General features: G+C 46.5%; 1 protein-coding gene across 1 annotated transcript in view; it reads right to left on the bottom strand.

Annotated features, from left to right (window-relative positions):
* The window catches only part of LOC143351630 (uncharacterized), a 146520-nt gene that overhangs the window by 84411 nt on the left and 47239 nt on the right, over nucleotides 1–14870 (bottom strand). Inside the window, exon 2 of the mRNA XM_076783406.1 lies at nucleotides 6554–6807. Coding sequence (XP_076639521.1) covers nucleotides 6554–6807 — 254 coding nt within the window. The remainder of the gene's footprint in view (nucleotides 1–6553; nucleotides 6808–14870) is intronic.

The following is a 14870-nucleotide window of genomic DNA, read 5'->3' as shown; positions in this document are numbered from 1 at the left end:
ATAATATTTACTTCTGCCCACCTGCCCCCTCGGTCGGCCACCTACAACACGTCGGCCATCTTGGATCGGGAAGGTCGGTCGGAAGGTCTAAAGTGCACACGCGCGCACAACTGAAGGATTATCGTTAATCGCGTCGCGGTTTGAAACCAACGGTGCCCAGCTTGCGTATGACGCAGTTACATATAATAATTTAGGGTCACGTTGTAAACCAGTTTTGTTTGCTATGCCTCGCCCTTTCGCCCATTCTTGCATCCTCGTTTCCCTTTTCCATTTCTACTAGACAAAATAGCCAAATATACGAACTACACTTTTAACTTAACACTGTGGTCCTTCTTCGAAGTATGCAATGTGTTTGGGTTAGGTTTTTTTCTCGTAAAATGATTGTAATTGACCCTCGCAACTGAACATAATTTTCCCAAAATGATTTGAAATTTTTTGTTTCGCCGGAAAATTTCAGCACCTAACCCCTGTCGATTTTTAATACATTTGTTTGTCGCTGTAAGGAAATATTGTTTAATACTTTTTTGTAGGTATCCATGAGCTCTAGTTCCACATTAAATTTCAATGAAATCCATCGACTATTACAGAAGTTATGGACTTTTGAAGATTGAACCGCTTTTATGGGGTTTCTCTCACTTTATGGGGTCAAGGAACAACTTTCTGAATATTTTCAGGATCCCTACATATTCTCCAGTAAAATACGCGTTGTTTGCATTTTGAAATATTAAAATCCTCCAATCCGTTCAGGAGTTATGATGTTTTAAAGATACGCATGGAATTTCAATAGAATAAGTAGAATAAGTGTTCTGGTCAGACTTTATACTTTCGGTAAGGAATTTTTTTCTCGAAAGTACATAGGATTTCGGGGGTATGTGTATTCACAAAAAATGATTGTAAGTAACCCCTCTAGTTAAAAATAATTTTTTCAAAACGATTTGAAACTTTTTATTTTCGCCGAAAAATTTCAGTACCGATCGATCAACAAATTACTATCCTCGATTTTAGTCTTACTTTGGCCTCTAGAATCTCCCACTAAAATTTTTCCCAGGACCGAACACCCTGTATAATAACGTTTTCTAAGATCAATTCCAAACATAACTTTAAATTGCAAGTCTCGAAAAATTAACGAATGATTCTCCGACGATTGATGAACCCAGCCGCCATTTTATGGGATTTCTGCAGTAACTTCCAGCAACTCCGCAGACGCGTTTCGAGACGAAACTTCGCACAGCGCGGCCCACCCCGACGCTTCTTCCTCGTCGTCTGGTAGCGTCGAGGCGTCGGACAATCGTTGATTTATTTCGTCTGGGCGAAGTAACCCCGCGCCGGCAATTAAATTTGATTTACGAATAAATAATCGATGTGCCCGCGCGCCGCATGATTAATGAGCAAAATTAATACGCGTTCTTAATTGACCCGATTTAATTCCACGTTACGCGCACGCCCCGACAGGCGAGACGGCCAGACGTTCGAGAGAAGGTTGGGGCGAGGGCGAGAGAACTTGAAATGGCTTCCAATTACCCGACGCGTAACGATATCGCCGATTACAAAAAAAAAAGAAAAAAAAGAGGAAAAAAGGCGTGTCGCGGCCGTGTAATGACCGTCTGTGCCGATTTTTCTGGCGACCGTCGGCCGCTGCGGCTCGTCCCGCTTCTCGTTCCTTTTGCCCGCGTCGCGTCGACTCCGCTGTCGATGCCCTCACCCCTAAAACCATTTACCTCGTCGTAATCTATGCGTGCCCTTGCGGACGCAACTGGCAGGACTGGTTTTGCGTGATGTAGCACCCGCAGACTAGTTCCAACGCGAAACTATCGCGCCTCCGACGCTGATAAACCCAAGGGAACGAGTTTGCGTCGAATCGTAGAACCCTCGATGGATCGAAGAGAAATGTTTTAAAATTACAATTGTAGACGCGGTGGAACAACGGACGATTACAGAATTTGGCATTTGGGTGTGCCCAAAGTTTGAGGTTCTCGGGGTGGAGAAGCAACAAAGTTTCGTCGAAGTTTGCGATAGTTGTTTTACGACGAGAAACCGAGGATCGCGAGAAGAAGGAGCACCGAAGGAGGACGAGGACGCGAATCGTCGTCGTCGTCGGTATCCAGGATTCCCCGTCGTGGAACGTTAGCCTCCTACGAAATCCGACCTTTCACTTCCACGTGTCGAGCATCTTCTCGCGGGGAGGAGGACGCGGGGGCGGAGACGAGGCGCGCGTGCACCGTTGAAAATAAGAGAACCGCGATGGATCCCGCTACCGGATTCGTATCACGTGCGAGACGAACGCTCGAAAATTCCATTTTCCACGTACCGCGAGGATGGTATCGATATACTCCGGAGTACCAAACACGCACGTCTTCCACCAGCCGATTCCAGGGGGCTTCGAGAAGTCTCGCGCAACTTCTCTCCCCAGCAGAGTCAAGGGAGTCCTGGAGTCGGGCTGAGTCCACCTCGTAAAATTGGATTTTTACGCTTCGAATAGATTCGACGACTTCATTCTCATCCACAAGTTTTCCCCTGCAGCCCGTGTAACGGGGGCCCCCAACTGATTGGCTGTAGAATTACAAGTCACTTTTAACCCATACGAGCTCTTAGAGAATAAACTTTAGGACAGTTGGTAAACAGGATAGAATTCTACGATAGAGGATCTAGTGAAATTTATGCGAGTAGTAATTATATAATAATACGTAGAAATCGAAGAAAAAATCGGGGCACGGGGCTGGGGAGTCTCGAACTCGCGATCTTCGAATTACTGGTCCAGGCGATTCCTTTTGTTATACGAGTATGGAGGATCTTCGATCTCACAAATATATTTGAATACAAGGGGTGAACGTTTAAATTCGATTTGAGAGGTGAAAACCTTTCCCTTATCACCTCTTAAGAATACTGACCCCAATTTAAAATTTCTACAATGAGGGTGCAGAAACAAGCTAATCGTTATCGCTAGATACCGAGAAGCTTCCAAGTTTTTCGATCGCGAGAGCTCGTCGTAGTCCGTCCGCGAGAGTAAAATAAAATGGTGGGTGGCATTCGTGGAGCGATATCGATTACGAGCAATAGCCTTTTGCTTTCTCCCGGACAAGGTTGCCCGTGGAATATACGTAGGAAAAGTCTTTCGACGTCCGTGTTCGCGGCGAGTCGCTCCGACGTCCGTGGAACGCCGGGGACCTTTTTATCCAGCGAAAGGAAGAGTGAACGCGCGCCTCTCTGTGTACCCACCGAACGAGTTGCTCTATCCGTTGACATTTCTGGACGCCGAGTCACTTTCGTTGCACGAAAGTGGCGTAATAAAGCGTCTCCTTTGGAACGACATCCGAGGCGGTGCAACGAACCTCGACCGTACTTGAATATTTACACGGATCTGCGCTCGAAATTGCACGATCGGGGGAACAGGCTCGAGATTCCGCGGCGAATCACCATCGTCTTCTTCTCGAAGCAACTTTGATTATACTCGAGAGAAATAATTTCATTTCTTCGATGAACTTCGATGTATTATACGCCTTCCACCGTTTGATTAGTCGCGATTAGAAAATTTGTTCCCTGGTTCGTGCGCCATCGAGAGTCGAGAATATTATTATTATTCATTTATTTATCTTTAGCACAAAAGATGTAATATGTAAGGAACTACAAACGTGGATTTTTCATAGCCAATCGTTTATAAAATTTTAACAAAATAAATTAATTTACACTACGTTGCAAGGATAATTTCAGACTTTCTAAAGTTTAAATTTGAATAATTCGAGCATCGGTTCGTCGTAAGTGTACCGCGGATATAATATAATTAGGACGTTGTATAATATTCCCCGATAAAATGGCGTCGTTGTTACTCAATTTCCCCGAGAGGCTATGGCACTTCGAAAACTTGGAATTCGCCCGGAGTTCCGGGTTCCGTCGGTTCGTCGAAGTCTGTAGGACGACCACCCTTGCGCCCTTCTGTGTTCCACCCACCGGGGCCCCCCGTTTGCTCGCGACGCGGACCATTGTTGTTCTAGATTGCATTGCAAATTAGATCACGGACAGCCGTCACCCTTCTACCCTCCCGTCCCCGGCTGTTCAAGTTGCAATATCGTTGCCCGGGTATTTCTCGGTTCGAGCTGCTCGTCGTAAACCACCTTCCACCCCTTTCTGCTCGTGTTTCCGCCGCTGTACCCCTCCGCCGTCGACGTGCTTCTTGCGAAACCGCGTCGCAAAGCGTTGTACGCGGGCTTAAGCTCAACCCGGGGGAAAAAAGTAAATTGTTTTTCGCTGAAAGTGAATTACCGCGGCACGTCGTTCCCGCCCACGCCTCTGCACCGGATAATTGTCGGACTGCTCGTCTACCGGGGAGGGTTTCGAAAGAATTTTAAGGAACCGGAGTTCCTTTTTGGGATTAACCCTCCACCCTCAAACTTTTCGATCGTACTCGTGTGCAAAACGATCGGGAATATTAGGTTAATGCACAGAAAACACCGACGAGAAATTACGCTTGCAAAGCTGATTCGTTTACGAAGACGTAAAACATTTATTTCTAAACAGGAACATTAATCTTTATGGAATCGAGTCTTTGCAATCTTTGGTATTCTTTTTCTATTTTCGTTGGCGAGGTTTTAGCGTTGTTACGAAGGAGAATTCTTTCCATTTGTAGAATTCTACAAACACTTTTGTAATTAGGCCGCGTTCTGGAATGGTCTCGAACAATCTAGACACCAGTGTAACATCAAAATATATTTATCATCGATAACCCGTGGCTTTTATTTATTTTATTCCTCCCCCAAAACACCGAGGGCACATTATAAATACGATATAACCGAATTCTGTTTTCGAAGATGTAAGTTTTATTTGTCCCCCGAGGGTCCAGAGTGAAAAAGCTGATAATTTCACTTTATTAAACCCGTCCTCGACGGGCGAATCGTTGAAGGAAACGACAGGATTCGCGTGCAGACGAGAATCCATCGACTAATTTCTATTTACGCGACGGGTCCGCGCGTAAGCGACCGGAGAACAGATCGATACCGTCTGCGACGCTATCCTCGACGGCGAACAATACGTCCCGGTGTTCCGGAAGTCCGACGTCAGGGCCATAAGCACGTCGTAGCGCGAGACAAATCGAATCAGGGACATTCCCACTCCTCTATCCGTACGTCTTTCCGTTTCTCTCGGTTCCCGTGTCTGGCGACGGTGATGTTATCAGGTCTTGTCGCGTCCGCTGGAAATAAATCTTTTGTGGAAGCGACGGAGAAGGATCTCCGCGTCCCCTCCTCCCCGCCGTAGGATCCCGGAGGCGGGAAAAACCGAGGAAAAACTCCACGGAAGTTATAAACTGTACCCACCAAACGAAACTGAACATTTCCTTTGGATCGCTACTCATTACTGGAATATTATTTTATTACCCGCTAGGTCAGACGGTGCTCTTACCCCTGGAACTCTCGTTAGAATATTTAAAAAATTCTCATTCGATGATTCGAAATATAAATTCGAAACGAATAATTTTGACAAACTCGTTTCCTTTGTAAATCGTAATTTCTTCGAATCTCTGCTGTTTTCTCGAGACCAAGGAGTTCCAAAAAATTTTGAGACCCTTTTGAAAGACGTGGTCGAAGCAAAGTAACGAAATGGCGGATGTAAGCGTTACGACGCGAGTAGAGGGAGCTGGAAAATCGGAAAACGACCGGGAAAAGCTGCGCGAGATAGACGGAGGAGGGGCGGAGGAAGAAGAGGAAGGAATGTGGGCGCGAGACCGCGGTCTGGTTTCCCCAGACGGGGACGGGGAGGAAAACATGTGGGTTAGATAGACGCAGCTGCGCTACCATCCGAGATTAGATATCAGAGGCTTTTTTTCCAGACAGCCTTCGACGTTCCGCGAATCGCGTAATAATCTCGTCGAAGGTCGACGACGCGGCTACCTCCGTCGGATGGAAAATCGCGTTTCCGTTCCCCACCCCCTCGTCCTCGTGTCTTTAGCGCTCGATCGAACAACGGAGACGATCGTTGCACCGCTGCACGGGAATCACGGAGCTGCGTTTGGTATGCGACGGAATGCACCGAGAGGGAACGCGGAAAACGCCGCTGCCGGATTCCTCGGGTTAGCACCAAAGCTGCCAAAGTCAGGGCCAGATACAGCCAGCTTACACCACGGGGTGGGAGAAACACCGAAATATGCAAAACTATATTTTTAGACACCCTTACGCGCGATTTAGAATCCCCCAATTTATGGGGATAGGGGTTCAAGATTTCGAGAACCTCGATACATATTATTTAAATGAAAATTTATATTTTGTTGTTCGATCTTGTATCATTCGAGTACGATTGCATTTTATTTTTATCAATAGAACTTAACTCGTTCTTCGATTAAGTAAATAAGGAAAATCACCGAGTTAGGAAAGCTCTATTTTAACTCTATTTTTATGACAAATTTCCTTTCCATGGCACGATATTAAAAGCAAGATCGAACAATTATCTACACGGTGATTCGATGAATTTGATTTTAAATCCGTCATGTCACTCGTTTAAATAATTGCGATTCGTTGGGTCTGGTAGAGGAATTAATGAGTTATCTAGTTTGTAATGGAGGACTCACCGGCGTGCCAGGATGACGATGGTGATCTTGCAGCAGAAGACGTCGTTGATGCGACGCCGGCAGTTCCTCGCGATGATGATGATGATGGTGACGATGATGATGATGCCGATGGTGATGCAAGATCGAGGCGGAGGCCGGCTCGTGCAGTAGCAACCGACGATGATGAAGATGATGGGATACAGTCGCCAGGACACCCACCAGTGCTCCGACTACCAGGACGAGCACCACTGACACTATGTAGCTGCTTGCGCTCACTGCAAACATTATGCAACCATTTTATGACATTACATTCGCTCGTTCAACGATTTTATTCGTCGAGCAACAAAAAGCGAACCGTACGTAAACGAATCGAAGAGACAAGGTCCAACAAATAATTATTAATTAAAACGTGTTTACACTGTATAAATTGTGGGAAATAAATTTTTTAGCCGAACGTATCGTTGTCACTGGTAACTTGTTTAAAAATAATATTATTTTTCGAATATAGTTAAGAGAGAAATACAATTTCTGCGCGTTTCGAGTCCTTGCGACGAGCACTGCGAAGCCGTACTCGCGGAACCAACAAACGAATAGGTCGTAATCTGTGTTGCAATGATAAGTGATAGGCGATTTTTTTTTTTCTTGCGGGAACGTTCCTTCCTATACCGTTTCCTGGGGGATCTAGACGTTGCTCGGTGAAATATCGCTCGAGATAACTGCCGGCTCTAGAAAATGGCATCGCCGTACAGCGAGAGACCGAGGTATTCTATAAAGAATTTCACTCCCAGAAATGCAAACGTCGAAATTCCTAATTCTGCTCGTTGCAATTCAATTCACCCTGCTCTAAAACTCTCTACAAAATCATATTTCTATTCTCTATCAAAAAATGCATCATACTAGGTTATCAGTAATTTAAATTTGACAATGAAACGCAAATCACAATGAAAAATCTGTTCGAACCAGCGATTGGAGAAAATGTAGAAAACGATATTTTTTACTTAGACTCTGTTTTAAATATTATTTAGACTCCCGATTTAATAACTTTAGTTAGATAATTCTTTTCACAGAAATTTTAAAGTCGATTCTCAGTCCTGGATTAAAGTGATTTATGGGTGAATTAGGTTCGAAGGGACGCAGTCGCGAACGGGATGAATCGGGGGAATTTCTCTGGTAGAAACTCGAACTGCGAATGCCCCGCTCGCGGCGAGACGTTCCCGTGCGCTTTTCACCGCACGACGATGTACGAAAGTATCGACTAACTTCCCGCTTCCAGTCAATTTCGTACGCGATGCGTGAAAAAGACTCGAGGCGCGAAGTTCTGGCGCGAGTTTTCCCTCCGCCGGGGATCTCCGGGCCCTTTGCGTCTCCTCCTCGATTCAGAAAGTGTACGAGACTGGAAAATTTCTTATAGTCACGCTCGACGACGCTCGTCCAACGTTTTCGAGCACTCGGAAGGATTGACTCGACCCGTGCGTCTTCTTTTAATCGCCCAACGATTCGTTCAGGGTCGTAAACCATGAATAAAAATTACTACGGACGAAAAACTTCATATTTATTCATTTACCACCCTTTGATAAATACTCTTTGTGCACGTGCCACGGGTAAAAAGACTGAAACAGCGCGTATGGTGATGACAACTGTCCATCGGAGTCGACCATTTTGGATTTCTGAACGAGTAGCATAGGAGTCGTAGAAAATAGATGGATGATATTAAAAAAAAAATATTTGGAAGACATAGAAAGTTTCCTAATGTTTGTATCGTGTCAATTATAGAAGGTGGATCTGAAAGAGTGGTATTTAATCTTGCAAAATTAAATTTACAATGGTGCAGAACAATTAATGAGCACAAAATGGAGCTCACGCGTTTCTTGAGGAACGAAAATAAATATTTGCCGAATCGAAACTCCAAAATTTGTCCATGAAACCTGCTTGGAATTAAGGTTAAAAATTGCGCGACCGGTCGGAGGGAGAGCAAGGTGCATCTTGGAGGAAGAAAGGGACAAAAAGAGGCGAACCGACGGCGTCGTGCGATCGTAACTTGCCGTGTACTCGAAGAGGTGAGCGAAAGAGTGTGTTTGCGCGCTCGACCGAGGACGCGATTGGTGGGACAGGATGAGACACGACCATAAAACCTTATCAACGTTCATCATCGCCGGTTCAACGGTTTGAACCGCTCGTCACCCGGCGCTCGTTAAACGCTCTACGAGTCGCGACGGTGCACCCTGTGGCCCCGTGGTCACGTCGAGACGCTAACAGCGACCACGACGAAAAAGAACGGACAGGAAAGGGCGAAAAGAGGTCCCTGACCCTCGTCGGGCTCAAACTTCTGCGAAATGGTCGCGCACCGGTCGTCCCAACCGTGGACAAAGGACTACACCGTACGCTGGAAATTCGGTGAACGGTCTCTTCGTACAATTCCACGACACGAGATAGAGGCACCTGTAAACTTGGCTTCTTATCGTGGACTCCGTTTTTATTTTCGCGCGTGGTCGAGATTATATAAAGTTAATTATTGAACCCGAACGCACGGAAGTTTTAAGCGGCCGGTGGCTTTTATCGCGGTAGTAAAAAGTAGGAGAAAGCGCCAAGAAAGTAGGTAACGTTGCACGTCTTGCAGAACGAAACTCTTCGGTTCTAGGAATAAAAGGTTGAATGATAATGGAACCGAGTATCTCGATTCAAAGCGGTTCTCAACTCCCCCAAACGGTATGAAACTGTAAAATTCTGTACTCGACGATCCGGATCACCGGAAACGTCCAAGACAATCGCGAGTTGGGCAAGACTATTTTTTCCTCGAGAGAATACGAAATTTATGGCTCACGGTGGAATGGATTAAGATAAGATTACGGTTCTGGCGTCGCGTACGCGTGGCATAGCATTGACCCAAAGAAGTCAATCCATTCATTAATTAATGTGACATGTGTATACGTAATACACGACCGTCGACGTCCAGAAATCCGTGGCCTTGTGGGACTAACGCGCGAATTTAGCGTGACAGTCGACGTGTTAACCCTTTATGGTCCTATTATGTCTAGACTGTCTGGTCGTGGCGTTTCGTTCCAGCTGGTCCTACGTCGCGACAGGCCGGACAAAGAAATTGACGACAATTTGTTTCCTCCTCCTCCAAAAACCATACACACGAGCGTTGGAAGAGTCTATTTTTCGGTGGGGTCGAAAGTTTGAATCGATTCCGTACACTTTCGCGTTGGAATTTGTTGTTTAGTTCGCAACGTCGGAACGAACATGATATTCCTAGTTATTTTTCTTCGCGAGATTAAGCTCGGTCAGTTTGTGGTCGAAGCCGCACAGTAATAGTAACATAGAAAACAAGAATATTGGTTTCGATTACCTTGCGCCTATAAAGCTGCACTTATTATATCGAGAGTACAGGTGACCGAGACTAACAGTTTATTAATAGCGACGTGGCTTCTATTTTCTACAACGGGACAAAGTTTTAAGGGAAAACGTCAAATGCGAAGCGTTTTTTTTCTCAGCGAACGGATAAAGGTTCGATTTAAACGCATCCGATAAAGTGCTATGCCTTGGTTTTATCGGTTATTTATTAGTGGAATTAAATTTCTCCCATTTTCTAGATTTCGTTCGTTTCGCAGATCTATATCTGTTTTCGAGGGATATTACACGTGTGTTGTAAAAACGAGACAGAAGGAAAGAATTTGAACAGATGTTGTGCCACGTTCCCAGGAAAAGTTATAAATCGTTGAAACCGAGAAGGCACACAACACGAGGAACGTGAGAGGTGTGCCAGATTGGTACGTGTACCATCAGGCTTAGCAGAGTATTAAGAACCTGCAGGATAGAAAATACTGTTTGGGGAAACTCGGTAATAACAAAGCCAAACAGCTATTTATCCAAAGACTACAAGGAAACTCTCGGGAGTGCGAGTCATTTCAATGGACAGTAACAGAAACGCTGCTCGCCTCTTCAAAGCCATCCGAGGAATCTTTTTTCCTTTTAGTCGATTAGTCACAGCCGTTACGAGGTGTGACTGGTTTGACAAACAAAAAATTCGCGACGCGTACGTACAACGTTTTACTTTTATTTCTGGCAGGGTGGTTCGCTCCGAGACAACGAAACAGAATGGAAGGAACGTTTCTCTTGATATTCCCAACCGTGGATCTAATCAATTAATCCATCGAAACCTGCCCCCCAAACTTTTCGAGACTGCCAGGGGATCGAAATCGTGTTGCCAATATAAATTCTCCCGAAGCTATATTAATTTTTGTTTCGACTGAACGAACATTTTCAAACTTGTTCAAGCATGCACGAGCTTAACGAGATAATCATAAATTTACTTCTAGCTATTCCCAAACACGGTAGAGAAATACTTATAATATTTCCTTCGAGTTTGCACAAACACGTTGCTCGTAGTTCGAAACCAATATTGTCCAGAGTGTTTTAATCTTCCTAAATGACTTCGACAGGAGTACGATCATGTTTGACGGTGAACGCGCGGAGGGGTTTGTAAACCAGTGTTCTAACGCGAGTTTGGACAAAGAAGAGCCACCCTGCGTCCTAGAGCGAGAGTTTCGATAGCGCTATCCGTCCACTCCCGTACATTTACGACATTCCACGCGCGACAGGTCGCAGCATTAGCGTTATTAACCGCCACGCCCCGATCCTGACGTGTTTGAACGTCGAAAGCCCCCGTTCCATCGGCTTTCTTCGGTCGAAGTAAGTTTCGAAGGGAAGGCAAGGTCGTCCTGGCAAGTTCGGGCAGCGCTCGGGGAGCGGCCAGCCCGAGACCGAGCAGTGCAGGTCGCCAAACGTTTCGCGTGTCAATATTTGACGGAGCGTTTAGGATGTCTGGCGTCTGGACGCGTCGGACGCCCCGAAAGGACGAAGGTCCTTGCACCTTTCTGCTCTCTCGGCGGGGCCAGGTCGTTCGCGATCCCAACTATGCTCACAATCTCTCGAACGACGATAAAATATTATTGAAATACTTTGGTCAAGAGATCCCGTTAGGAAAATATTTCCAGACGCACGTGGTGCGGTTCGTAGGTCTCAAGGTTGTCGATCACCGTACCCGGACTGTAATTTGTAACGCAGAAATCTAGTAGGTTGATATGTGGGTTCGTCCGTTGATCGATGGCGGAATTTACCTTGCTAAGTGGCTTCGAGTAGGCTGTTGCCTCGCGGAATAATGAGTCTGGACACGCGTTTCGATCGCTGCGAATTTTTTATTCGACGGTGTCTCGAAGAGTCTCGTAAATACGTTGCGATAGCGCGGAGGCAGAGTCGACGGAGGAGTATCACTCGCGAGAGAGAATCTTTCCGAGACCCGGTCTAGCATCCAATTTACGTCTGGCGATGGTGGTTCGCAGACTTCAAAGACCAGTCGACGAAAATAAAACCGAAACACTCGAACCGATCTGATACTCGGAGACAATAGCGTGTAGTGAATTCTTTACTCGTTAAACTTAATATCGCAGAAATGTTACCCGGGTGTCTCTCGAAGCCGAGGACTTCGATTCTATTATTTTCAAATAGATTTCCTTTATTGGGTAAATAAAGGAACTCGACGTTCTATATTATCGCGAGACTTTTGTCCCGTGCTTTCTCGAATTCTGGTGCCCGTGGACCAATTTGCGAGGGTCGTGTTCTCGTTTCCGTGTTTCAAGGAGGAACGCTTGGCATTCTGGTCGACCGCGCGATCAAAGGCGAGCACAGGGTTTTTTCCTCGTGGCGAGATTTCCCTGAAGAGGTTTCTGAAAGACGGCCTTCGTGACTCCGCGCGAGCCAACTGTTGGGCGTTCGTCGGATCGGCCACGGTTCTGCTGAGAAGAAGGCGCTGCCATATAACAGGATCCCGGCGCATATTATCCCCCGGATCCCCGAAGGGGCGGCCTCCCCTCTCCTCTACTCTCCGTACACCTTTTTACTTCTCTTTCTAGCCGACGCGAAAGGGTCTTCCCCGTCAGGTAGCCGGGGGCTTCGGACTCCCTCGCTCCTGGTCCACCTTCGAGAAACCTCCGGACAACGGCGACAGACCCGATCACAACCGGTCAATCCTTCCTCTTCCATCGACACCACAATTTTATACGGCTTTTAACCATCAATGGGTATTTCCCCTCCCATAGAACAAACAATTCCATTGCACCAGAACAACAGAACTGTGTTCTACAATTTTTAATTCGACGATCGGTTGAGTACTTGCGAGAGAGTCGAGGTTCGAACCCTCTAGCGGCGAGCGCGGGAGCTACGCCAGGCGTCCATTGTCTTTCACTCTAGGTGAACATTTTTACGACTTCAGGATATAAATTAGGACCCCCTGAACTAAATTATTGTTCGCACAAATTGAAAATGCATTTTAAAATCGATACAGATAGTTTCAATAGCTTATCTCGAGGCAAAATGTTTCAGGATTGAACCCTGTTGGTAATAGGAGCTTGTAACTAGTTAAATAATTTAATGTTACAAATGTAAGATATTTTTTCTGGGCTCGATACCGGGAATGTGAGGTCTTTGATAGTAATTTTAGGAACAGTAGCGTCCCTTCAGGCTCGCAGAGTAAAAGCCGGGCGCGTCCTTAACGCGTTGATTCATCCAACGATGGCGGAGTCTGCGGTTTTGTCGATACGCTCGGTTTCGATGGTCAATTTGAATAGATTTTCGGTCGCGACGGCCGCCATCGATTGGAACGGTTACGAGGCGACGCTCTAATTTTTATTGCCCCGGTGAACGAACGCGGAATTGGCCACGGACGATTTTCGTAGCGTGGGATCGGCCGGCATTCCGTGGGACTCGTTCGTTCGCTATCTCCGCCGCTGCACGCGACACTCGTTCGATGGAAACGATGTCTGGGAGTCGTGTCGAGATCATCGCGGAAACCAGCAACGGGCTAAACTCTTATCTGCGCGCGAATTTCCAACGACAGACGAGAAATAAACGATCCTCGGTCGGGAGTAAAAAAAAATTTCAGGACGCGGCCAGCCAATTCGTTTCTCCGATAAAAATAATCGCGGCCATCTTTATTCTTGTACGGCCTTTTTCAGGTGTATATAGTGATCTAATATGAATAGGAAATACTGGTAATACTTCTTACTATTATTTAGCTGTTGGGTAGTAAATTGGGATAATATGATTCCAATTTCAAAAAATTCTTTTTCACGCGATATGGGAGGACGTAAAATATTCATTTATTTGTGAAAATACCTTGTTAAACTTCTAATATATGTAATTTATGCAAACAACCCGTAATAAATATAGTTGTTTTCTGTATCATACTTACGTACACATACATATACATATCTATTCTTTGCTCAAGAAATTGAAGTCAAAGTAAAATAATATAAATCGTAAATTATGGGACAATGCAACAGTAAAATGATAGAAATTATCACTTTCGTTAATTCTACGATAACAAATAAAACTAATAGTTTCTCTTTGAACGGAAATTTGATTCCCAAAAATTCATTTTAAAATTAACATAGTTTTAGTAGTAACTGATAGTAGTTCCACGTTTCCCGAGTAAAAGATATGAAAAACAGATTGAACGTCTAAACGAGCAACGTATAAGGGGAAAGACGGTCAATTTGTTTGGCGTTTTCGAAGACGGGAACATCGCGGTGGGCCGAAAAAGCCAACGGATCGAAGGAGACGCGTACGGACGTCGAAACTGGGCCCGAGAGTCGACGCCTTCGGCCTTCGGCTCGCGTTTGGTCGGTGACTGGAAATCGGCGTGACACGGGCCCGTCGGGACGACACCGACGGCAGGTGCATCGCGAAGATCGGCTGCATCTTCCGCGGGCTTCCTCCCCCTCGGCCGCCTGCCCCTTCGAGCGATCATAAGCACCGAAGAACGTGTGCAACGAGTCGGCGTCCTCCTCCTTCCAGCGTCGCGTTCGATGCACGATCGTTGCACTTACGAGCACAGACACGCGGAGAGGACACGGACACACGGACAGGTCGGTGGTCGGTGGTCGGTGGTCGGTGTGCGTGCACTTAGCCCGCCGGTGCAGCGGACGCGGTACATTGTGGTGTAGCGAAGACGAAAGGGGCTGAGGGAGGAAAGAAAGCTAGGGGAGGGGAGGTGGAGGTGGAGGAGGAGGATGGGGAGGATGACGGTCGACGGCGGCGGGACGGGGGGGAGCAGGGTGCAAGGGGGACGGCGGTGCAGCGCATGCAGTGCACCAGACAAAAAACGATGAGCTGCAGTGGGGGCCAGACGGGGGGCAAAAACACGCGACGGGCCCCAAACCCAGGCCCCTCCTGCGCTGCAACCGACTCCCTTGCGTACGCGAAACCTCCGTGATGCCGTGGGTCCCGTGTGCCGGGGCTCTCTGCGTGCAACGCGTCTGTGGGTTTGTGCGTTCGTCTG

This window comes from Colletes latitarsis, chromosome 2, assembly GCF_051014445.1.
Source record: "Colletes latitarsis isolate SP2378_abdomen chromosome 2, iyColLati1, whole genome shotgun sequence".
NCBI classification, from domain to species: Eukaryota; Metazoa; Arthropoda; class Insecta; order Hymenoptera; family Colletidae; genus Colletes; species Colletes latitarsis.
This window is presented reverse-complemented; position numbering and strand designations above follow the sequence as displayed.